Genomic DNA, 24,669 nt, shown 5'->3' with positions numbered 1-24,669 from the left:
GAACCATAAATGGAACTTTACTGAATATCAGGGACTTAAAATGGAAACTTACTGAATAAGATGGATTATAAATGTAAAGTATCTAATCATTAGGATATCATTTGTCATCTGACAGCTGCTTTTTACTCATATTCCCAAATTTAACTACGTAGAGTAACCGGTACGGACAATCGACATCTCTCACTGACAGAGAGTGGCCGTCACTCCAACGGACCACCGCTGACCGCTCGCCGCCATGAGAGCCGCAACGAGCGTCCCTTCACCGGATCACATCACAAACCCCAACACATTCATAAAAATTCTAGTCCTGTCGTTCTTCTCCTTATCCCTCTTCTTCGCCGTCAAACATTTTTCCTCCGACACTACCTACTCTCAGGAATTCTCTCTATCGTTCTCCTCCACCACCAACACTACCACAGCCGTCCACGCCGATGTCAATTCCACTGCCAGCAGTTCATCCACTTATTTGGCCTCACCACCAAAAGCGGCCTCTCCGCAACCGCCGCATCTGCAGCCCGAAGATGTTATTGAGAGGACGGGAATTGTGGACGAGAACGGCGCGATGACGGTTGACTTTGTGATAGGGGATTACGACTCGAGTTTACTTGAGAGTAAGGTTAACGAAAGTTTGGGGGAGAGTGTTGTAGAAAGCGATCAGAATTGGGAAAAAATTGAGAAATTTAGGGTTTGTGATCAGGGTAAAAGAGAGTATATACCTTGTTTGGATAATGTAGATGTGGTTTCTAGGTTAAATTCAACTGAAAAGGGCGAGAAGTATGAAAGACATTGCCCAGCAAAAGGAAACGAATTGGATTGTCTGGTGCCCAATCCCAAAGGGTACAAAGACCACATTCCATGGCCAAAAAGTCGAGATGAGGTATGTTGATTTACTTTTCTTTACCTAATGCTTGTTCTGTTTTGCTTGTTTTAGTTTCTTACGCTCAACTCACAACAGGTATGGTATGATAATGTACCTCATACACGTCTGGTTGAAGATAAAGGAGGACAAAACTGGATATCAAGAAACAAAGACAAGTTCATATTTCCAGGAGGTGGAACACAGTTCATACATGGCGCAAATCTGTACTTGGATCAAATCTCTAAGGTTTTCTGTCTTCAATTACTGTAGATTATAAATCAAGTATCCATCCCTTTGATTCCATCTTTCCACCAAATGTACAGATGGTTCCTGATATTGCATTTGGTCAACATGTTCGAGTTGCATTGGATGTTGGTTGTGGTGTAGCAAGTTTTGGTGCTTTTTTACTTGATCGAAATGTGACTACTCTATCTATAGCACCAAAAGATGTTCATGAGAATCAGATTCAATTTGCCCTAGAGCGTGGTGTTCCTGCCATGGTGGCAGTATTTGCAACACACAGATTGTTATATCCAAGCCAAGCATTTGATTTAATACATTGCTCAAGATGTAGAATAAACTGGACTCGTGATGGTATTCCCCTTTCAATTGTTTTTAGATTTTTCTTAGTAGTATTTAGTATTTACTGATATTAATTATCTTTTTACCTTTTGTTGGTTTCTGTTTAAGATGGAATTTTGCTTCTGGAGGTGAACAGGATGCTAAGGGCAGGAGGATACTTTGTGTGGGCAGCACAACCTGTTTATAAACATGAAGATAAGCTTCAAGAACAATGGAAAGGTGACATGACAATATGACATCTCTATTTACAAAATTCAATAACATATATATGTTATATGAATAATGTAGTAAATAAAATACAGAAATGGAGGATCTTACTGGACGCATATGTTGGGAACTGATAGCAAAAGAAGGATATATCGCCACATGGCGCAAGCCTCTCAACAACACCTGTTACTTTACACGTAATCAAAACACACAACCTCCAATATGTGAAGAAAAAGATGATCCAGATAATGTTTGGTGAGTCATTGTTTTATTATTATCATCATCATTAACATTATGTTCAAGTGTTTTACAATGTTGTATCATGTAGGTATGTCCCACTGAAGGCATGCATAACCAAATTACCTGAAAATGGTTATGGAGGTAATGTTACAGAGTGGCCAGCACGCCTTCATCATCCACCAGAGAGGCTTCGAAGTATAAAAATGGATGCTTTTGTATCCAGGAATGATATATACAAAGCAGAGTATAAATATTGGAAAGAAATAACATTAAGTTATGTTAATGTTTTTCGTTGGAGGACTTTAAATGTACGAAATGTGATGGATATGAGGGCAAGATATGGAGGGTATTAATTAATTATTAAATATTCAATCTATTTCTTTTTCTTATATATGTTGTTATAGCATGTTGATGTTGTGTATGATATGATATGATGACAGATTTGCAGCAGCATTGCATGATCATGGGGTTGATTGTTGGGTTATGAATGTTGTTCCTGTTAGTGATACAAATACTTTGCCTGTTATCTATGATCGTGGGCTTGTAGGTGTTGTGCATGACTGGTATGTAAGAAATAGCAACCTACTTTCATTTGTTTATTTATTTTTTATTAATTAAATCTTTTTTATTTTTTGGTAAGGTGTGAGGCATTTGACACATACCCTAGAACATACGACATATTGAATGCTGCTGGGCTCTTCTCCATAGAGCAAAAAAGGTAAAATTTGTAAAATGTTAGGACTTGATGGATAGTATAAAAGTATATAACGATAAGTAACTAAAAAGGGTTTTTGTTTTGTTTTGATTGAAAAGCAGGTGTAGTATGTCTAGCATAATGCTTGAGATGAATCGAATCTTAAGGCCAAATGGACATGTGTATATTCGGGATGTTAATTCTGTGATTTATAAACTTGAAGAAATAGCAAAGGCGATGGGATGGATGACACATGTGTTTGACAATGGTGAGGGTCCCAATGCTGGGGTCAAGCTTTTGACATGTGAAAAACGCCTTCTATAACACAAACAGACACTTCTCTCGTATTCATATTCCTTAAAAGTATATACCAGATAGCTGCTGCAACAGTTGTAGCCTTAAACCTTAAATTGATCGTTGGAAAACTCGAGTAGGAAGTTTGTTGATGAAGGAAAAAATAATTCTAATAAATAGGTAGATTTACTTGTATTCTTTATATGGATAAACGTTGAATTGAATATATTAATTGATTGTAAAATTGAAAAGATAAGACAAAGGGTATTGGAATGGTAAGATGACTCATGAATCCAATCCGTTTTGGCATTTTACTAAAACTTTTATGTATAATTTATAAACAAGGCACAAAAGTCGAAACAAACTTTCAACTCCCAAAGCTAAGTAATGAGAAAAAGGTTTAAACATGATGTGGATTATTCAATTAATTTTACTTGATTTTTAATTCTTGTTGTCTGTTACAATTTTTTTTTATTATTATTTGAATAACTTTTCAGTCCCTTTTTGGTATTCTTTTAACCAATCTAACACAACTTTTTATTATTTAAAAATAAAATACTTTATTTTATGAATTTTTATTTTGAATATTATTTAAAAAAATGTGACATTCTTATATTGGATAGAAACAAAATAGAAAGATATAAAAGTCGAATCATGTTTTTTTAAGTGGATTAATAAAAAATATAAATAAAAATACCACCATTTATCATAATTAAACTGACGGAAATTATTCTTGGTGGGTGTAAATCATTATTTGTATATATATAGAGAGAGAGAGAGACGACTCATAGTGAGTTAGCCCATCTTGTACTCCTGTCCAAATAACCATATGTTTTGGTTTAATTACTAGTTTTTCTCATTAACATTATTTATATAATTAAGATATTGCCTAACCTAAACATATGCATATAAAAGCGAAAAACATGAAAAAAAAAAAAAAAAAAAAGAAGAAGAAGACAATAAGATGGCTTAGTAAATCGATTACAGATTTCATAATTTAAAGCCTCATCATTTTGCTTCTTGTGAGTGTCTCTCAAATATGTTTGGAGTGACCCTGAATTCGACACTGATGTACAAGCCAAGTGAGACGGTTTTTGAGGTGTTGGTTTTCAAGTCTTAACCGGTTCAGCTCTTCTCTTAGTTCCTCTAAATGCCTCATCTTTCGTTGCCTGGATCGTCTGGCTAATTCACGGTTAGAGACCATCCGTAAATTACGCCGTTCTTCATTGACATCAGAACCAATGTTGGTCGACATGTCAGGCTCTAACCGGGGGTGGGAAGGTATCCCATGGATTTCAGCCATGGTTGTGTTATTGGTGAGTTGTGATTCGCTTGGGTCCAACTCACTTGACGACATAACGCATGCTAATTTCTAACTTTTAAGAGTTTTGAGTTTTGCTTTTGCGGAAGAAATGGAAGAATGGAAGGCGTTGGGTTGGAGCCAAGTATTTATTGACGATGCACCATGTGAAAGTGGGTTCCACCAAAAAAGTATTTCAATTTTCAACACATCTATCTATGCTTTTTTAACTATTCTCCAAAAAAAAACATTGGACATCTTTGATTGATTTATTTGATTAATCGCTAAAATGTTTTTATCATATGATTAATAATTCAACTATTTTTTTTAACTGCCTAAGAAAATAATCTTTGATCACTAGTAAAAATACGTTTATGTTCCTTTTTGTCTTCAATTAAAAAAAAAAATGCTTTTTTAAGAAATACATGCGGACTATAAAAAGAAGCGAGTGTGATGTGAGTTGGCAAGGTGAAATCAATGCCAAAAATTAAGAGCTTAATAGCTAAGGAATCAACCTTAAAAGTAAAGCACATTTCACCTTACCCAAAAACCCAACGTCATATATCCACTTTGTAAATTCTTTACACATAACAAAAATAACAATAACAACAAATTTAATCAATCAAAATCAAAAAGCCGAAAAACGTAGGCATATATACAATCCAAAAAAGGTTAAGAACTCTAAAAACCTTCGTCTAATAGTTATTAAACATGTGAATACTTATTAAATATGTAAAAACCTTAATTTTTTTGTCTTTTTGTTAAAAAATGGGTAAAATCGTAATTTTTATAGTCTAATATTTTCATTGATATTTTAACACAATATGTATATAATACAGTTCATTTGCAGTTTAATATAAACAAATTCAAAACTTAATACAATACATTCTACACTAATTCAAAGATTTAGAAAAGACAATATCAAACTCTACCACCACCACCAACTACCACACGCCACCAACAACCACTTGTGCCAACTTGCCACAATCTTTCATTCCAAATTAGATCTATATATAAAATCATACATTGACAACTTAAATAATACATTCACAGTTTAATAAACTTATTAATTCACTCATTTAAAGTTTAATGGAAAACAAATATTAAAACTACTATATTCTTATATATTTATACAACACAAAGAATAAATATATTCACAAGAAAATTAATACAAACATTTATATATAAATATATCATATTTTAACACAAAATTTATAACTATTCATATTTTAATACAGTCGATTCACAGTTTAATACACAAAATTCACAATTTAATATAATAAATTCACAATTTAATACAAAATTATACATTTACAGCCATATTGTCAATGTAAAAATTACATTTATACCTTAAATATCTGGAAGATAGTGCTTCTTTCAAATTTTAAATTATACAATATTCACAATTTAAATTTTACATATTTTATTCAAAATTAGAGAAAATCGAATATATGTACAATGTTAATTTATTTTCATATTTTTGAAGAAACCACAAAATTCATAAAAAGTTCACAGCTTAATACAGACAATTCACAGCTTAATACAGTCACTTCATAATTTAATATAAAAAATTCACAGCTTAATACAATAAGTTCACAGTTTAATAAACAAAACTTATATATTATCAACTTAAAACTTACATTTATACGTATATATTTAGCTTCGTTTTTGTGTATTAAATTGTGAATTTATTATACTAAGTTGTGAATAAACTTTACAGCTTAATACACAAAATTCACAGTTTAATACAATACATTCACAACTCATTTATAAGTATAATTTCATATTTCATCGTATTAAACAGCCAATTCACAGTTTAATACACACATAATTATGACATATTTTAGAAGCAAACATTAAAAAAAAACATATATATGAATCATAAGAGATGATAACTTATCTGAAATCAATGAAGAAGATGAGAGAAATAGACTATATCCTTACTCTACCATCACCACCAACAACAACACCGCTAACTACCGTATTTTGCCAACATCGTTCCTTCATAAATCATATCTAGATAAAAAAAAAAAATCAGAATTCATAGTTTAATTCAACATTTCAGATACTAGTTCATAGCTTAGTGAATAAAAAGTGCATTCATAACTTAATAATTTACATATTCACAAATTAACACATAAAAATACATATTCACTTACTGAATTCCGTTGAGGCGTTTCATCAAACACTTTATATGCACCACATACATCAGATCCATAATCAACAAAAAACATCATATCTTGACAGAACAATAATAGCCTCATCATCTTTGACGTCAAGTGATGTTGTTTGGCTCTCCGGTAAGGTTTGAGAGTGGAGGTTTGATGGTTCACCGGAGCAAAACAGAGAAAAAATGGAGGCAGTCGTAGATCTGGAGAAAAAAATGGTTTACCGGATCTTGAGATGAAAAACAACAAACATTTTTAAGAGATCTGAGATAAATAACACAAAATCAAATGTATAACCTGAAGAACACAAAACCAGATATCGTTGGAGCTCCTTCAATCTCGTTAGAAGTGGTTGTTAGCCAAACCTAACATGAAATTGCACAAACACATCAGATCTGGTTAGATCTGATGCAAATAGACACGTCGATCTACTGGTGGAGGTGTTCGGCCTTCTGCGGTGGTGTCGGCGGTGGCGTTGCTGCCGACGATAGTTGGTGGTGGTGGCGCCGTCGGCGGTAGTTGGTGGTGGTGGAGATCTTTGGGTCTGTGTTCTTTAAAAAATGTTGGGAAAGTTTTTGAAAGATTTTGAAATGTTATAACTTAGATCTGATCGTAACAATGAAAAATATGTATGTTTTATAACATTAAGTTAAATTTACAAAAATAAGTTATAATGGTTCTTATGGTTCTTATTATTTTTTGGTTCTCATTTGAACCTTTACCATATATATATATATATATATATATATATATATATATATATATATATATATATATATATATATATATATATATATATATATATAGGGTTAGGTTATTGTGTTTTCACTATCTATTGTGTGCATGTATGATTGATTATGGACCAATCATTTTAGTTATTTTAAGAAAGTAATTAATGCATATTACATGTTGAAGATATAATGGATATTAATTACATCTTCAGCATTTAATATGCATTAATTACTTTCTTAAAATAACTAAAATGATTGGTCCAGAATCAATCATACATGCACACAATAGATAGTGAAAACAGTTGGCAATTGTTGATTCCGGTGATTGACGGAGTTGTCCAATGACAGGGTACAATTCCGAAGAACGCAGGAATTGTGTACATGGTGAATGAGCACACATCTTTGCTAATGAAAACAAAGCTATTTTTAGAGGTGACTCATCAATCGCATCTCTCCTGGTTGGGGGGTTAAGACAACAGTCTGACACCAACTTCAGCAATTAATGCCAGTATGCAAAGTATATATGCAACATCACTTGTTTAAAAGAACTTCAAATAAGGACCAAAATTGCAAGAATCAAGTATACTTAGGGACCAAAAATGTAACTTAATATAATAATATTTAGAGTTTATAATGATACCATAGACATACCTGCATTGCTCCTTTAAAGACAATATGTTGAGAAAGTTTGTTGGAGTTGCGCACAAGATTACTGAGAGCACCACATGAATTTGCTTTACTTTTGTCATCCTCCTCTGCTGACAACAGAGGTATGCATTTTCTCAGCTCTTCATAAAACATGTCACAGTGGTTTGCTGCATTACCAATCTATAATTAAAATCAAATAACAAAACCTAAGTTTATTATTTATATATAAAAATTTAAATATATTTTATTTTTTTAGCATACAACTTACTGCAAAACAAGCAAATTTACGAGTGCGTTTGTCCCATCAGAGCACCTATCAACCAAGAGACTGGTGATTTTGTGCTTTGCCTGTAATATGTATGACACATATCATTTATCAGACAGAAAGTAGTTTTAGTTATACTATATGTTTTTTTTTTCAAAAAAGAAAAGAAAATAATTAATAGACATTTGGTACTTGAGTTGATACTTGCCAATAAATCATAAAAGTAGGAACTATGCCGACACATATTGCCAATAACATTGCAAGCTTTGGCATGAACATTTGGATCTTGGTGTGTTAGAAAGTCTTTTAAGAGATGTAAAATATTTGCTCCATGTATGTGCTCATAAAAAACCTGCATTTCATTTCATCATATGTTTTGGAATATATATATATATATATATATATATATATATATATATATATATATATAAGATACTAAATATATGATATGTAATATTTACCTTATCCATACGAGCCAAGTCTGAAATGATCATGAGAATATCTAGAGTGACTTCTCGTGGTGATGAGGAGTCAAGTAGCCTTCTCATTTTGTTTGGATCCAAGAGACCTCTTTCAAGAAGTTGAACAACAAGTGATCTATGAAGAGTCATTTTGGCTAGAAATGCAACTGCTCTTGCAGTGTCTTTTAACTCCATGTGTTCCAAACACTGAGTTATTTGACCTAGAATTCCTACCTGTAATATAAATTTATAAACAATCATTGCATGACGATGATGATGATGATTAGACCATTTCCATTAACACCCTTATAAATATTAGCTTCCACAAATTTTACTCATGTTTTTTCATCACGGTAACTTTTTTAAGGGAAAACCATGAGTACCAGCAACACGCTTATGCTTTTGCTAGAAATATGGGCAATGTACTTTTGTTTACCCATAATAGCAACATGCTTATATTTTTTACATAATAGCAAGGTACTTACATTTCGCCACCTGGAAGACACTGGCATAATGAGGATACCGTCCATACAACCCCCACTAGAGATAACCCGATCTGATCGTCTAATTGATCGTTTCCTAATAAATCAACAAGAGTTTGGGGGATTCCACTCGCGCATAGATGTTGAATCGCTAAAGGCCCACCCCAACGTAGTCTAAATTCCAACAAACCGACACAACCATCTCTGATTCCGTTCCAATACGAGAGCTTCCCTCTCATTCCATTCCTATCTGGTGTTGAAATCCTGAGGTAATCACAAAGAGTAGCACTCCGTGGAATTAAAGGCACGGCGATTTCGGAAATTGATGTTTCAACAGAAGGAGAATTTTCGAGGGACAAAATGGATGCGAGTGCCAGCATAGCGGACATGGAATGAGATTGAAATGAATTTTGAATTCGATCACATAAAGAGTAATGGTGTGCGAGGTCGGAAAGGCGAGAACGTTGTTTTTTGGGTGATGATGTCAGCATGAATAGAGCTGAATTTCTTCCCGAAGATTTTAAGGATTGTGCGACTGCGAAAAGTACATGATGTTGGCTTTGGCTGCAAGTGAAGGATGGAAGGTTCATCATTTGGATGTAAAATCAGCCTTCTTAAATGGGATTCTGCAAGAAGAAGTATATGTCACACAATCAACCGGTTTTGTTGTCGCAAGAAAGGAGAACATGGTGTAAAGGTTGAACAAGGCTCTTTATGGCCTTCGTCAGGCTCCAAGGGCATGGAACGATAGGCTTGATAAAACATTGAAAGAAATGGGATTCCAGAGATGTCCATAGGAATATGCTGTGTATAAACTCCAAAAGTCAAACAGGTCGTTGATTGTCAGGGCCTATGTGGACGACCTGATTGTGACAGGTTCAAGTGAAGAATTAGTTGTTGAGTTTAAAAGAAGGATGTTGAAGTTTTTTTGATATGAGTGACTAGGGAACCTTATCCTACTACCTAGGGATAGAAGTTCACCAAGACAAGGATGGCATCACAATCGGTCAAGCAGGGTATGCTAAGAAGAGTTTGCAAATAGCAGGCATGGGAGAGTGCAACCCATCTCAATACCCAATGGAACCCCGACTGGGTTTAACAAAAGATGAAGATGGAATACCAGTCAATGCTACCGAGTATCGATGCCTCATCGGAAGTCTTCGCTATCTCATCCACTCAACACCTGATTTGAGCTACTCAGTTGGAGTAGTGAGTAGATACATGGTATCACCAAAGCAGAGCCATCTCAAAGCAGTCAAACACATTTTGAGGTACATAAAGGGGACAACCAACTTTGGTCTAATGTACAAGAAAGGTGGTGATAAAAGGCTTATTGGATTCAGTGATAGTAGCCATGGAATGGATATCGATGGTAAAAAGGGTACAACAGGAATGATTTTCTATCTATCAGGTAATCAAATCACATGGTCGTCCCAGAAACAACACACTGTGGCCCTATCTTCCTGTGAAGCAGAGTTTATGGCAGCAACTGCAACAGCATGCCAAGCACTTTGGCTAAGGAGTCTCCTCAAAGAATTGACCGGTTGGAAGGAAGAATGTGTCAGGATGTATGTAGACAACAAGTCAGCCATAGCTCTTATGCAGAATCCTGTTTTCCATGGGAGGAGTAAGCACATTGACACTAAGTTCCATTTCATACAGGGTTGTATTGAAAGGAAACAAATTGATGTGAAACACATAAGTGGTGAAGAACAAAGAGCAGATCCCTTGACAAAAGCTTTGCCAAGACTCAAGTTCTTAGAGATGAGAAACCTTTTGGGAGTCGTAAGACTTGAGGACAAAGTTCAGAATTAAGGGGAAGTATGTGGAGGAAAAAGTAATTCTGACCTGGTCTTTTATTGACCTTGTCAATAGGAATAAGTGGCTTAGTTGCCACCTAGTTAGGAGCCCATGTTTTTCAGTTTTTTAGCTTAGCAGTTTTTCCTTTGCTTATTATTTAAAGCCTTGTAAGTTTCTTGTTTTATTATCAGAAATAAGAAGAAAATTTGGGAATCTTTTCCCTGCAGCTCTGTGCTTTGCTTTATTTGGGTATACTCTTTTGATCAAAACAGGGGCCTGCACCTACACATGAATGGCAGATTAGGGTATGTGGATTTGGTAATTTGTTTTCAGATTATTTTGATCTCCTGTTTGTTGATCTCTTTCGAAAGAAGCACAAAGTGATAATATGGAAAGGATTTCTGAAATAATTGTGTTATCGCCACCTCCACTCACGACTGTGGTAACAGGTAAAGAGCTAGGCAAACCGCATAAAAGATTAAAAACAAAATAAATAATTACCTGAATACCAGAAGACAATACAACAGCCTCTGCGCGTTGGCGGAGACAATAATAAAAAGCAACTTGTACAGCTTTTGATCCAAGAAATGCTCGTGTGATTGCATTCACAATCTTTTCAGAATCCCCACCGATCAACGGTTTAGATTCATCGTCATTAATATTAATCCAATCCAATGAGTGCGAAAGGATGGATCTCAATGGAAATGGATTTTTTTCTCTTTAGTTTAATGAATCTCAGATGCATCGATTAATGACCAAATCGCCCTGCATGATTCACATGCAACACGTATAAGATTGGATGAGCAGGACATGAGACTTGTGCCACAAGTTACCAAGCATGAAACCAAAGTCTCTAAAACTCCTGATGTTTTGGCATGAAGTCAGGGCCAGTCCTGACGATTGGCAACCCGGGCGAGCGCCCAGGGCCCATGCCTCTAAGGGGCCCAAAATTTATGGGTTATATACAATATATGTATGTAGAAAAATTAACTTATGTGTATATTTGTTAAGGCCCGGGCCAAATTAAATCAATCTCAAATCAGCCCAAGAAACTAATTGGAAGGCTGTTGGAAACACTGCATTTGGGAATTAAGCACAATAGACAACGTAAATTAGGGTACCGAATCGACACTTGCACAAACATCAGACACGAGTAGACATCTCGTTAGTCGTGTGAATCAGTTATTCCAGATCAAGCCTTTCCGCCTCTGAATAGACATCAGGAGATGCCTTCATCATCATCACATCACTCTCCACCCTCGATCTATGGCCTTCCCCTTCATTTGATTTTTATTCCACACACTAGGCATATATTTCTGAATTGATTTTCGATTTCTGGTACTGTACAAGCTTCTTATCAAAGCTTCTGATTTTTGATTTAGGGTATGTACAAGCATCATGCGCACATTTGAGGTATGGCCTGATCAAATCTTTTTTGTTTATGATTTGTATTTTTGTTTTTCATTATTTGTTCTAATCAAAGACTCAAAAAAAGTGTAAACCTTCTAATTTTTTGTTTTTGTTTATGGTTTCTGAAATCTGAACTCCATTCTTTTAGAGCCTAAATTATTTTAGATTTCTGGTACTGTACAGGCTGCTTATCAGAGCTTTTGATCTTCAATTTCAGGTACTGTACAACCATTAGGTGCGAATTGAGGTATGGTTTGATTAAATTTGTTTTTCTGATTTTTTTGTTTCTCATTTTCTACCATCAAAGAATCAAACAAAGTATCAAACATTCTAATTTTTGTTTCTGTTAGTATATCTTATTTCTAATCGTCTGATCTCTATTCTTTCAGCCTCAAACATTTAAGATTTTTCACTCAATCATGTAATATGTTTGCAGATTTTTGTATGTAGTTGTATAATCAACATTTTTATGTTCCAACTTTTTTGTTTTGTCTCTACTAATTTTCTGTTATTGATTTTATTTTGCAGCTTGCTAATAATGGTTGTGGTTTAAAATGTGTTGATGTCTCACCTAATAATTACCTAAGGGAATCAATGTAAGAAAAATTAAATGTTTTGGCAATATTATGTTTAGAGAAATATAGGTTAAACAAAATTGATTTTGATAATATTACTAATGATTTTGCTTCTTCAAATCTTAAAGATAAGCATTTTTATTAGTTGTTTTTGTAAAGGTTATGGTTATATTATTAATTCAACTGTTTCGTAAAAAAAATATTATTAATGATTTTTTGTAAATGGTGTCTATTTCAAATCTTTATTATATAATGGCTTTGGGGGGACTTTTTTTCTTTCTTTCCTCGGGCCCAAAATATATATGGACTGGCCCTGGATTAAGTATCTCTTTAAGACCTTCGTTTGTTGCTACCACATCAGCACGCTTGGTTGCTGGGGATGCTTTGAAACCTTGTGCTACTTGAGACAAAATAATTGTGATGCAAGCAATGGATTCGTACACAATTTTTCCTAAAGCATCTTCTGTGTTCTGAGAAAGCTACATTTAACACTTTCTTTCTTAACAACTATTGTTGTTGAATAGTAACCTTCTTTACAAATTACCAATATGAAAACGTAGTTTATTATTTATAGGAGTAAAATGCATTTTTATTTCCTGCACCTTGCCTTCTTCTTATGAAGAAAGTCATGGAAATGAAATTTTTGTCATTAAATTGATAAATTCAAACTTTTTACAAAGTAAGAATTTCACTTATGCCCTTCTTAAACATCAAAATATCATACAATTTCTAAATATCATATATACATTTCGTAAGCTTTTACAATTAATATCACATTTGCCTAAATCAAATCATTTCTTTTTAATACTTTATAATAATTTCATACATTTAAAATCAATAAAATTCTAAAAAAAACAAAAATGACTATATTGCTTATACTTCTTGTTGGTATTGCAGGGAAAGCTTAAAGTGGTATGAAGGATTTTATGAGATAAAACAAAACAGAGAGTAAATTACACGAATGGTCCCTATGGTTTGAGGTAATTTACGTGTTCGGTCCCTAACTTATTTTTTTTAACTCGGGAGGTCCCTATTATTTGTTTTTGTTACGCGTTTGGTCCTAATGTTTGTTTTTGTTATGTGTTTGGTCTTTGTCTTACCTAAAAAGACTATTATTTAAATAGAGAAAAATATTGGGGTAGGTAAGGTAAGGTGAGGGGTGTGAGGCTGAGAGTGTGTTTATTTAAATAAATTAAAAAAATCAAGGGCAAAATATTCTTTTTAGGTAATACAGGGACCAAGTACGTAAAAAAACAAACAGTAGGGACCTTTCATGTTAAAAAATAAGTTAGGGACCAAACACGCAAATTACCGTAAACCATAGGGACCATTCGTGCAATTTACTCCAAAACAGAGGACAGGGAGCAAAATGGGCAAAAGCTGCACTGTTTTATTCACTTTCACGGTAAACAAAAGAAGTCACATACTACCAACGACACTTTCACCTTTTAAACTAATCAAATGCAGAAAAATAAAGAAACTAACTCATACTACCCTCTAGACTCGGTACTAAATCCAACATGGCTGCAAGCTTATTCAAACTCTACTTTTGACCACTACTTTCAGCAAAAATAATTAAAATAACACATATCCAAAATTTCTAGATTAAGTCAACAATCTCCCCCTAATCCAGAATTGGTCACCTGCTTGACTCCAATCAGCTCCCTCATCTCTTTATGCTTCACGTTTCCCATTACTTTTGTAAGAATGTTTTCCCTTTACTCCTTGTTGCAAACATGAGTCACCTTTACTTCATCATTTTCCACACATTCTCTAATAAAATGGAATCTTGTGTCAATGTGCTTGCTTCTCCTGTGAAAGACCGGGCTTTTCATGAGGTCTAAGGTTGACTTGTTATCAATGTGCAGAGTTGCAGGTGCTATTGTTTGTCTGGTTATCTCAGTGAGTAGGCATCTTATCCAAATATCTTGACATGTTCCCATTGTGGCTGTCATAAACTCCGCTTCACACAAGGATAGAGAAACACTTCGCTGTTCTTGAGATACCCATGTAACTAGATTATCATTGATGTAGAATGCCACACCATATGTGCTTTTCGTATCATCTACATCCATCGCCAAATCATTGTCTGAATAGCCATCAATCTTGATTTCTTTCTCACCTTTTGAATAGACGAGACCATAGTCTAAGGTGCCCTTAACATACCTTATGATACCCTTTACTAACTGGAGGTATTTTTCAATTGGTTTTTCTATAAATCAGCTTACAACACCAACTACAAATGAAAGATTTGTTCAGGTATGTGTTAAATATCGCAAACTTCCCACAATGCTTCTATACTCAGTTGGGTTGACTAGCTCACCATCTTCATCTTTTCTCAGCTGTACTTTCTGATCAATTGGGCACTTGGTGGGGTTGCAGTCCTCCATTGTTGTTTTTGCTAGAATATTTCTTGCATATGCCTCCTGATTTAATGTGATCCGACCTTCAAATTGATTAACCTCTATTCCCAGGTAGTGAGATAGTAGACCTAAGTCACTCACTCAAACCGTTTTTCATCTGAGTCTTGAAGATCATTATTTCTAAACAAGAGTATCATAAGGTACCTATCTAAACAAGAGCACCTTTTGAACTCCAAATCCTTCAGGTACCTGTCTAAACAAGAGTTCCAAGCTCTGGGCGCTTGCTTAAGCCCATAAAGAGCTTTTGAGAGCTTGTAAACTTTGTGCTTTTGGTCTGGTTTCTCAAAGCCTTCCGGTTGTCATACATACACTTCTTCCTCCAGGTTTCCATTCAAGAAAGTTAACTTAACATCTAAATGATGTACAAGCCATCCATGAGTTCCTGCAAGGGAAAGTAGAACATGTACCATCTCAAGTCTGGCAACCAGTGCAAAAACATCTTCATAATCGATTCCGAGTTTCTGAACGTAACCACGTGCCACCAATCTCGCTTTGTGCTTCAATATTCTTCCATTTGGGTCTCTTTTCACCTTAAATACCCACTTCAATCCAATAGCTTTTTGTCCTTTTGAGAGTTCAACTGGGTTCCATGTCCGATTTTTCTCAATTGAATCGAGCTCTGTCTTGATTGCTTTAATCCGCTCTGATCGCTTTCTTGCCTCTGCATATGAGGTGGGTTCATCCTCATCGTGAACCAACAAAAATCGCTCGGTGTTTTCAAATAGGCCAGATAGTATTCAGAATCGCTTGGGAGCGCCACCACTAGTGGAGCTTGACGTCGTACTTGAAGAACTGACGGAAGAAATTGGGGTTGTTGGCGACGTCGATTGTTGCTGCGATGGACTCCTAGTCGGACTAAAGGAGTCGGTACCTAGGTTATCATGTGGGTTTGTGTGTGAGTCCATCTGGGATGTATTGGGCTCCGACCCACTTTCAGTCCACATATCATTGGATTGTGGCAGCCCGTCTTCACCTTCTTCTGGAGTTATTATTGATCCAACCTCATCTAAATCATTTAGGTCGTAACCTTCCATTGTAAAGCTCATACCTAGTATTTACTTTATCTTGACCGCATTTTCCCACTCCCATTCCTTATCTTCTTCGAACACTACATCTCTACTTACACAAATTGACCCCGTATCTGGGTCTAGTAGTCAGTACGCCTTTGTTCCTTTCTCCACTCCAAAATGAACCATCTTCTTATTTCTATCTTCTAACTTCTTTAGGTGTCTTTTGGCAATTTTCACGTGGGTGTAGCCTCCTTGAGTTGTTTTGTGTTTACTCTGTACAGAGTATACATAGCGTGACTGACAGCTTCTCCCCACAGCACATATGGTACTCTCATCGTCTTCAGATTGCACCACTGTAACATCCGGATTTTCAGGTACTTTATTTTGTGATTCAATTTTGAAGTTTAAGGAGAGACTCGACGAGTCGAAGGCCTGACTCGCCAAGTGGTGTCGGGTTACCACGTGGATTTAATGAGTGGACTCGACGAGTCAGAGGACTGACTCGCCGAGTAGGTCTCGGGCAGAGAAAACCCTAAGTTTCGGGTCTGTGCCCTATATAAGGACCTTATGACCTCCCATTTGCGGCCATATCTTCCTGAGAGCAACCATAAAGAGTATTTGAATGTGTAGAGTGAGAGGGAGGGCTATCTATGAGAACCCGAAATTTCTATTTTGTACAACATATCAAGTCAATAGAAGTCAGAACAGTTACTGTTAATTTTCAGACTTTTTAGAATAAGTTTGAGTATTTTAGGTTTAACACTTTAGGAGATATCAGGAGATAGGATGCCCTAGGGTTTATTGTGCAACAATAAAGTCCCGACACATCAAAATATAGGAGTTTACGGCCTAAACAATGGTGTTTACGGCCGTAAACCCCAAGGAGGGGGGGGGGTATATAAGTGACACTTAGTCATTTATATCATTTTTCCACCTTTTCAAGAACAAATCTCAAACTCTCTCAAGTATCATCCAAGTTTTCTTCAAGATCTTCAATCTATTAAGTGTTTCTAGCCCTTTCAAGTTAGTATATCACCTAATCTAGTGTTTTAACACACATCCATCCGTGAAAATGTTCCAAAAGGTTGATTCTTCAAGTTTCACCAAGAACACACACTAGTGTTCTTGGACTTTTAGCTCATTTCAAGCTTCTATATTGTAAGTGCTTCTATCCTAGAGTATCATAGAGCTTATTATACTTCTTTACATCAAGAAAACACATAAAAACACCAAGATCAAAGGTGTTTACGGTCCAAGAACACCTTGGACCGTAAACCCTTCTTTTGGGGTCAAAGTGACCCTAGTCCCTTCCTATGCCTTGGTAACTATCATGGATCCCTTCATTGATATGTTAAGGACTTGAAACATCAAAATACCATGATCCATGAGGGTTTATGACCTTAAACCCAAAGGGAAATGGTCTTATGGATGTAAACTCCTCAAAGGAGGGAAATGGTGCCCTAACTTCTTCCTTAGGCTTATACATCAAGTAGAAATGCTTCTAGGGACTTATAAACCTTCAAATCAACAAACGGTCAAAAGAGTATGAGCTTACGGCTGTAAACTCATGGGTTTACGACCGTAAAATCAATGAGTTGAGGTCACAAAACCGTAAACTCAAGAAAGGGGTTCTTTTGAACCCTAAACCCAATAGCTTTGTCCTACAACACTTAGATGCAATCCTTGGGGCTTATAACACTTATATAAAGTGTTTAACTTGTCTTAGGATGTCTTAAATTTGTTAATTAGTTGTTTAAAGACTAATTGGACACATATATGTGTATTTATATGTTAACTAGGATCATTGTGTGTGTACAAGTCTTCACTTGACACCTAGCAATCATATTTCTTCAGTTCATCCATACCACTCACTACAGGTGAGTTCATACCCCTTAATTAACATTTTAAATGTTTTTAAATGCTTTTATGGGGGGGATACACGTTGAACAATTCTAGTTATTATATCAATCACATGTGATTAATAACTACCAAACTAGTGGATTCTTACCTTTCAAATTGTGTTACCAAACTGTTTTACTTCAAACTGTTTTACAAACTCTTTTACTTGTCAAATACTTTTACTTAAACTCTTTCATACTTATATATTGTCAAATGCATGCTTATGTATGTATAGTTATATACAGTGTTCTAAAAGGCGCGTCATGGCGGGCGTCAAGGCGCGCCATGGCGTAAGGCGCGGCGTCGCCGTTACGAAAAGCTTCATAACGTTGCTGTTAGGCGTGGCGCGTGGCAAGGCGCGATATGGCGTGTTATGGCGCGTATTTTTTCGTTTGAGACACGTTTTTTTTCTCTTTTTTATACCTTTTCTAATCGGACATACAAGTATTGTGTTTTTTATTAACTTTCTGTTATTAGTTGTTGATATAACACTTCTAAAAACTAGGTATATTTGATATAAACTAGATAAGAAGCCCCGCTTCGCGGGGGTTGGATTCGACGCTAATATTAAAGAAAACCGATGGAAGACATTATGTTAAACGTTTGTCATGGAAGTAGAATGCTATAATTGGTTGACTATGAAAGTATATTGATGCTTAAAAAATGTAGTAAAGTAGAAGCAAACTGAGATATATTCTCTTTTTAAAACACATATGTTGGGTACAAAACTACTTAAACCAAATTTAGTCAAAGGCAACACCAGTCCAACTGCTTCCTCTCGAATAAGCTCTTGCGGCTTTGAGATCCCTTAAGTGATGATTTTGTAAAAATTTACAAATAGAAAAATTATAAATGGGTTTCAAATACTTATTATTTTTTAGGACTGCCCAAAATGTCCTTTGCTAAAAATAATACATAATGATAACAAAGTTTTGATTAAATTGTATATACTTAACCTCTCCCACAAGATCATCTTCAGAACGATCCGAGAAATTAAAAATGACGGTTATGCCCCTGAAATGTTTTGAATAAAAATCATTGGCATCAATAAGCAATTTTATGAATTAAATATTGATAACAAATATAATGGTAACTAAACTGAAATCAGGCAAAATGGCAAGCAGTTTTGTTAATTCAAGTTGAAAGTTGGATAAATAAGATAACAAACTTTCAAATTGATAAACAGAAAAAAAAAAACAGCAGATTTGACAAATTAAAATGACGGTTATGCCCCTTTAATGTGTTGAATAAAAATCATTGGCATCAATAAGCAATTTTCTGAATTAAAACTGATAGTTGGATAAATAAGATAACAAACTTTCAAATTGATAAACAAAAAAAAACCAGCAGATTTGAGAAATTAAAATGACGGTTATGCCCCTTTAATGTGTTGAATAAAAATCATTGGCATCAATGAAGTTACAGGTTAGAATTTCCGCTAAAAATACATAACATTCAATCAGATTAACAATGCTTGAATAAATCTGAATTGAAAGAGAAGCACAATTACACCATAAATAGTTTTATAGCAATGCACTATAAACATGCAAAAGAGGTGAGAAATTTTAAGCATACCTAATCGCAGAATGTAAGTCAACTTCGCTGTGATTTTTCTTGTGCTCCTGCTGCTCTCCATTATATGTGAGTGAAAGGATGAAGGGAATTGTGAAGTAATCAAAATATTTAACGAAGCTATATATATATATTAGCCGGTAGAAAACCCCCAACCAAATGAACAATGTTCTCTGCCTCCGAACCTGTGAATCACTATTAATACAATAAGAACAATCATTCAAACAAATTTAATCGCATTTAGAACATCAATCAATCAATGTGTAATAGAGAACATTTAATGAAAAAAGATTTGATGGAAGTAGACACCAGAATTCTTAAGAGAATTATCATCTTTCAGAATCCGGCCTTTGTAAACGAAAGGCATCTGTTCGTCATAGACATCACAGTTTTGTGCAGGCACAGACTTTAACGATTAAACTTTAAGTACCTAAGGAATGAAAACTTAATTTAATAACATGCAAAAATAACAAAAGTAAGACAAAGTTAGGAGCAAGAGTAGTTAAATCAGATAAGGCAAAGCAACAATAAACCCTATTGATCAAAATTAATATTTCGAACGCTCAATTAAAAAAAATAAGATAAACCTGCAGGGGAAGCAACTAACGAAGAGTGTTATATCTATGGAAGCTAGCCCATTGATTTCAACACTCTACACTCGCTAAATATGACTGGCATCGTTGTTTACACCATGGATGTTGAGTAAAATACAGGTACACACATTTCTGTATTATGGTGTACTTCAAAGGATTTGACACCGAAGATCCAATATGATAAATTGTTTTGGAAGAAGTTTGATCTGCATTGGCCCTGATTGCAGCGATCATAGCATTCACCACCATGTCAGCGTGTACCTACCGACCTTTGCTCTTGGCTATTATCATTCAAAAAAAATTGTTTCCAGATGAAAATTAAATTGGGATAAAATGTTCCAGAAAACTCACAACATCATACACGCATTCAGGATTTGCAGGAAAACACCTTAACCTGCCTTTTCCATAACCAACAATAAAGCTATCGATGGTCCTATGAATTTTATAAATAGAAATTATGTTTTTCTGGGCTCAAGTTTCCTATGATCAGAAACCATCTGCTTGTTATATGAAAACAAAGAATCAGTTACCTAATGCCTTCGCACCCTCCTCTTCCTCTCCTGTCTAGCAAACCCACCGAACACCCGGTCATAGTCGTTGCTGTTGGTCGCGACGCCTCCGAGACCCCTTCGGACCTCTTCCCCTTTCGCTACTACTTCGAAGACAGAACAGGAGGAGCCCCGCTGCTTCGTCTCTTCCTTCTGGTCCAAGGATCATAGTCGCGTTGGTGCTTCACCCATCTCCATCTTCGGCCTTACCAACCCGGAGGCACTCCGTTCCCTTCGCGAGATGACGACCATGATCTGGCCTTGAAGCCGCTTGACGCCTCCACCAGATTATCTGCTTTGTGTAAAAGATGCATTTTTGTACTTTCCTCCTGCACTCATAGTTACATATTCAGAAAAAGGTACATATCTAATAATATCAATTTCATGCTCACTTTGTTTTAGAGATTTCTTTTTTTATTTTTTCTTTTATGGGAAGACACCACAAACAAAGAAACTTTGGATGTTAAAGACTTCGTACCTTCAAATAGCAAAAGGAAACAGGTTCATATCAACTGAGCTGCTGCGATTTCCTAAACCTAAAACAAACCACAAGTAAAAAAAAGTAATTCAGTTATCAGTTCCAATAGATTGATAACAAAAACAAAAGCAAGATTTTACTTTGAAAAATCTTATCCAATTATGCAAATGTCATCCAAATACAAATTAAACTTAATCTAAAAAATTTATGTCCAGTAAAATCCACCATTTGTTACCTTTCCATTGTGTATGAAGCTTATTTTCATGTTTATAAACGGGTTGTGCTGCCCACACAAAGTAGCCTCCTGTCCTTAGCATCCTGTTCACCTCCAGAAACAAAATGCCATCTTAAACAGAAACCAAGAAAAGGTAAAGACACAATTAATATCAATAAATACTAAATACTAACAAAACCTAAACACAATTGAAAGCGGAATATCAAGAACCATTTATACATTTGCTAAAAAGATTGAATCAAAGGCGTGGATACTTAATTTGTGATCTGCAATAACTGAATATAGAAAACCTTACAATGAAAGGGTAGATCATGCCTAGAGACTCAGACTGAGAACGCAAGCCTAATCGAAGCAACACACATACGTATTCTGACCATATACCCTTATATTCTTCACTGTCTATGGAGACCTGACGCCGACGACGGGAAATGATGGAGCTTTCGATCATTCGACCGTTGGGAAGCAATGGATGGAGCAGAAAGACGCTATAGAACACTTCCTCAAACTGGGAGATCCATTAAGTTGGGTGTATATATATATATATATATATATATATATATATATATATATATATATATATATATATATATATATATATATATATATATATATATATATATATATATATATATGGGAAAAGTGAATATACCTTAAGGGTATATAAGCTTAGGTACCCAAACTCATCATAATACGTTGTTTTGTATCATATAATACATTCTAATTGTCTAATGTTCTTATAATTTAACTTCTAACTTGATTTACTTCCAAGATTTTTATAAATTACATATTTATCTTTCTCTTACATAATTTTCATTTTCATCTACAATATATAGTCTAATAAGTGTTCGGCAAAAAGATGTGATGTAAGAGAAAGATTATACGGAAATTTCGAATATCTTGAAAGTAAATCAACTTAAGATTGAAGTTTATGAACATTATAATGAATATATCAAACAAAACGACGTATTATGGTGTGTTCGGGTACCTAAGCTTATATACCCTTAAGGGTATATTCACTTTTCCCTATATATATATATATATATATATATATATATATATATATATATATATATATATATATATATATATATATATATATATATATAACCTTAATATCAACAATTTAACTGTTAACATATAAAAGGTTCATAGATTTTCTTATGACATTATTTCAGCTTTGTTTTTGCGTTCAAAGCGTAGGATTCCAGTCACATTGTGGATTTATGCATGAAGATTTCTCCACAAATTGTATTCAAGGGTAATTTGGTGATTTGCCCCTGCCTTGGATACCATACAGTAACAGGTTATGTACATCCTGGTACAATTATAAACATTAAATGATCCAAGACTAAGCAGCAACCTGCAAATAGGCTATAAATTCTGATGAAGTAACTGATTTTCCATCATGTGCTTTAGATGAAACCCATTCGAATGCTTTCTCCTGCAACGTCAAAAAAATCTTTGGTTTTATTTCATGGACCTTAAATTTCATGATTCTGTAACAAATCTTGATGTTATTTAGCAAAAGAAAAGTGGGATTTAGAATTTCAAGTGTTCAAGATAAAGATCTCCTGTGACACAAAAGGATCAAGAAAGAAATGAACCAACTTGAAAGAAATTATGCTAAAATTGTAAAGAATTTGATAACATGGGAGCCTGGAAATTTAGCAAGTTTGATTCAAATAGTCATAAACATGAACTAAATTTTCAAGCAGCTGATGGGTATTCTGCAATCGATGTACTCTGGAAAAATTCATCTAATGAAAAGTAGCATATCAAAATCAAAATATGCGAGACGAATTATCCCCAACTTAGACAAATAACCATATCAGATCCCACGAATTTGAAGTAAAAAATAGGTAATTGCATCAATCTAAGTAAAAAACAACAGGAGTTGAAATTAGGGTTTACCGATTCTCACAAGTGAATGTCTTCGACCATACCCAATACCACCCCTAGCACTCGTTATCAAGCACCGGTGACCACCTCCATAAATGTCCAATATTCAGCCCTGTTCACGTACGCAAAGGCCAAGAAACCCCACCACCATAGCCGATACCCTCAAAGTAAAAGAAAAATTACCTTCAAGTCGTTCCGAATCAGCCACGAAGAAAGAGTTATATTCGGCGACCGGTAGGGAGAGGAGAGGATGGGATAAAAGCCCTAAGTTCAGATAACAGATAAAGATGGAAGCAAAACCAGGCACGATGAACAACACGTGGACAGAGAATAGAATATTTTCCACAAACGTCGACGCCGGTCGTGCGTACGACACCGCCGTTTTCAACCTCCGTGGCCCATCGACACGTCTTAATATCCCTGATTCAATCGGAGACGACGGTGATCTACAGGACCTTTCCTCCGATTCGATTAGAAAGAAGGCCACAGAGGCTGGAGGTACGGTCGAAGACGTATGTGTAGGTGGTGGAGAAGACATCTGATAAGAGAGGCGGTGGGGGAAGCATGAGGAACAAAAATGAAAGCGGTGGAAGGAACTGGTGGTGTAATAAAGAACGAAGCAAGCCGTTTGGGATGGTGGGCGGTGACCATGGCTGAGGCAGTAACAACGAAGAACCAAAAAGAAACAGCGGTGGACAACGAACCCAAAAGAAAGAGAGAAGAAGAACACGTGGACAATAAATGTAGGGAAAAAAGACACGTAGATGCAAGTCAGCATTCTACATTAACAAAAAGGCTTAATAGATAAAAGGAAAATTGTCACTGTGGCCCAACAAAGTTACGTATAATAGTTTAAATGGTCCCTCGTGATTATTTTTTGCGTTTTAAGGGGTTAAACTTGTTGATGACCGATTGAGAAAGTCACCTTACCCATTTTAGCAGGTAAACCTGCCTCGTCACTTGCCATGTATACGTATGAGGTAACTCACTGAGTCAATACCGAGTTGACTCGATGACACATAAGCTGGCACATGCAGATTAGTAATTATCGCCTTTAATGTCCACCAACACCCCAACAACCTTTCACTGTCGATTCGATTGAGTCCCAGGCACAAGTATCGAATTATAAGGGGACATACGCATGTGGGGTTTGAAGTAAAACAAATCTGAAACTTGTTTACCATTTTCGGGCAAACAATCTTGTGGAAGAACCCTTAAAAAGCAACAATGTCGGCTCCACCACCTTCACCCAACTCTATAAATTCTGGTGAAGACATCAACTACAATGTGCTCCGC

At 35.3% G+C, this 24,669-nt stretch overlaps 2 protein-coding genes, 2 long non-coding RNA genes and 1 pseudogene across 17 annotated transcripts; 1 reads left to right on the top strand and 4 right to left on the bottom strand.

The window, feature by feature from the left end:
- Positions 1-117: 117 nt before the first annotated feature.
- On the top strand, positions 118-3,120 carry LOC145057564 (putative methyltransferase PMT10). Of its 2 annotated transcripts, none has more exons than XM_079005430.1 (9): positions 118-877; positions 956-1,105; positions 1,183-1,453; positions 1,550-1,660; positions 1,744-1,903; positions 1,977-2,234; positions 2,329-2,451; positions 2,529-2,606; positions 2,702-3,120. In XM_079005430.1, exons 1-9 carry the CDS (start codon positions 236-238, stop codon positions 2,904-2,906), a joined length of 1,998 nt encoding a protein of 665 aa, XP_078861556.1. In that variant the 5' UTR covers positions 118-235; the 3' UTR covers positions 2,907-3,120. The 2 variants fall into 2 exon arrangements, with proteins under 2 accessions (XP_078861556.1, XP_078861557.1); XM_079005431.1 differs by having other exon boundaries at positions 119-877; positions 2,705-3,120.
- Positions 3,121-4,968: 1,848 nt separating this feature from the next.
- On the bottom strand, positions 4,969-7,059 carry LOC145059242 (uncharacterized). The gene is made up of 3 exons (XR_013686716.1): positions 6,642-7,059; positions 6,336-6,547; positions 4,969-6,192 (listed from the first exon to the last, which is right to left on the bottom strand). It is a non-coding gene; the product is annotated as an uncharacterized LOC145059242 (long non-coding RNA).
- A 245-nt stretch (positions 7,060-7,304) lies between these two features.
- LOC145060485 (serine/threonine-protein kinase TIO-like) lies at positions 7,305-14,410 on the bottom strand (annotated as a pseudogene).
- Positions 14,411-14,434: 24 nt separating this feature from the next.
- LOC145060484 (secreted RxLR effector protein 161-like) lies at positions 14,435-15,106 on the bottom strand. Its single transcript, XM_079008138.1, has 2 exons — positions 15,040-15,106; positions 14,435-14,928 (listed from the first exon to the last, which is right to left on the bottom strand). Exons 1-2 carry the CDS (start codon positions 15,104-15,106, stop codon positions 14,435-14,437), a joined length of 561 nt encoding a protein of 186 aa, XP_078864264.1.
- Positions 15,107-18,717: 3,611 nt separating this feature from the next.
- Positions 18,718-24,105, bottom strand: LOC145057562 (uncharacterized). 13 transcript variants are annotated; one of them, XR_013686136.1, is made up of 6 exons: positions 23,386-24,105; positions 22,835-22,915; positions 21,475-21,557; positions 21,240-21,297; positions 19,624-21,090; positions 18,718-19,062 (listed from the first exon to the last, which is right to left on the bottom strand). It is a non-coding gene; the product is annotated as an uncharacterized LOC145057562 (long non-coding RNA). The 13 variants fall into 13 exon arrangements; XR_013686144.1 differs by having other exon boundaries at positions 23,396-24,105; XR_013686145.1 differs by lacking the exons at positions 22,835-22,915; positions 23,386-24,105 and having other exon boundaries at positions 19,624-19,805; positions 19,930-20,050; positions 20,208-21,090; positions 21,475-22,023.
- Positions 24,106-24,669: the final 564 nt, after the last annotated feature.

This window comes from Lactuca serriola, chromosome 6, assembly GCF_051521515.1.
Source record: "Lactuca serriola cultivar US96UC23 chromosome 6, Lser_US96UC23_V15, whole genome shotgun sequence".
Classification (NCBI taxonomy): Eukaryota; Viridiplantae; Streptophyta; class Magnoliopsida; order Asterales; family Asteraceae; genus Lactuca; species Lactuca serriola.
Note: the sequence above shows the minus strand (reverse complement) of the source record. Positions and strands in the feature narration are given on the sequence as shown.

Excerpts from the sequence above, each read along its gene's own strand:
- LOC145057564 (XM_079005430.1), top strand. The coding sequence starts at position 236 with ATGAGAGCCGCAACGAGCGTCCCTTCACCGGATCACATCACAAACCCC. Across the intron at positions 1,661-1,743 it reads GCTTCAAGAACAATGGAAAG|AAATGGAGGATCTTACTGGA; the intron begins GTGACATGACAA and ends AATAAAATACAG. Across the intron at positions 2,452-2,528 it reads GTAGGTGTTGTGCATGACTG|GTGTGAGGCATTTGACACAT; the intron begins GTATGTAAGAAA and ends TTTTTTGGTAAG.
- LOC145060484 (XM_079008138.1), bottom strand. The coding sequence starts at position 15,106 with ATGGAGGACTGCAACCCCACCAAGTGCCCAATTGATCAGAAAGTACAG. Across the intron at positions 14,929-15,039 it reads GCTGAGAAAAGATGAAGATG|AAAAACCAATTGAAAAATAC; the intron begins GTGAGCTAGTCA and ends GCTGATTTATAG.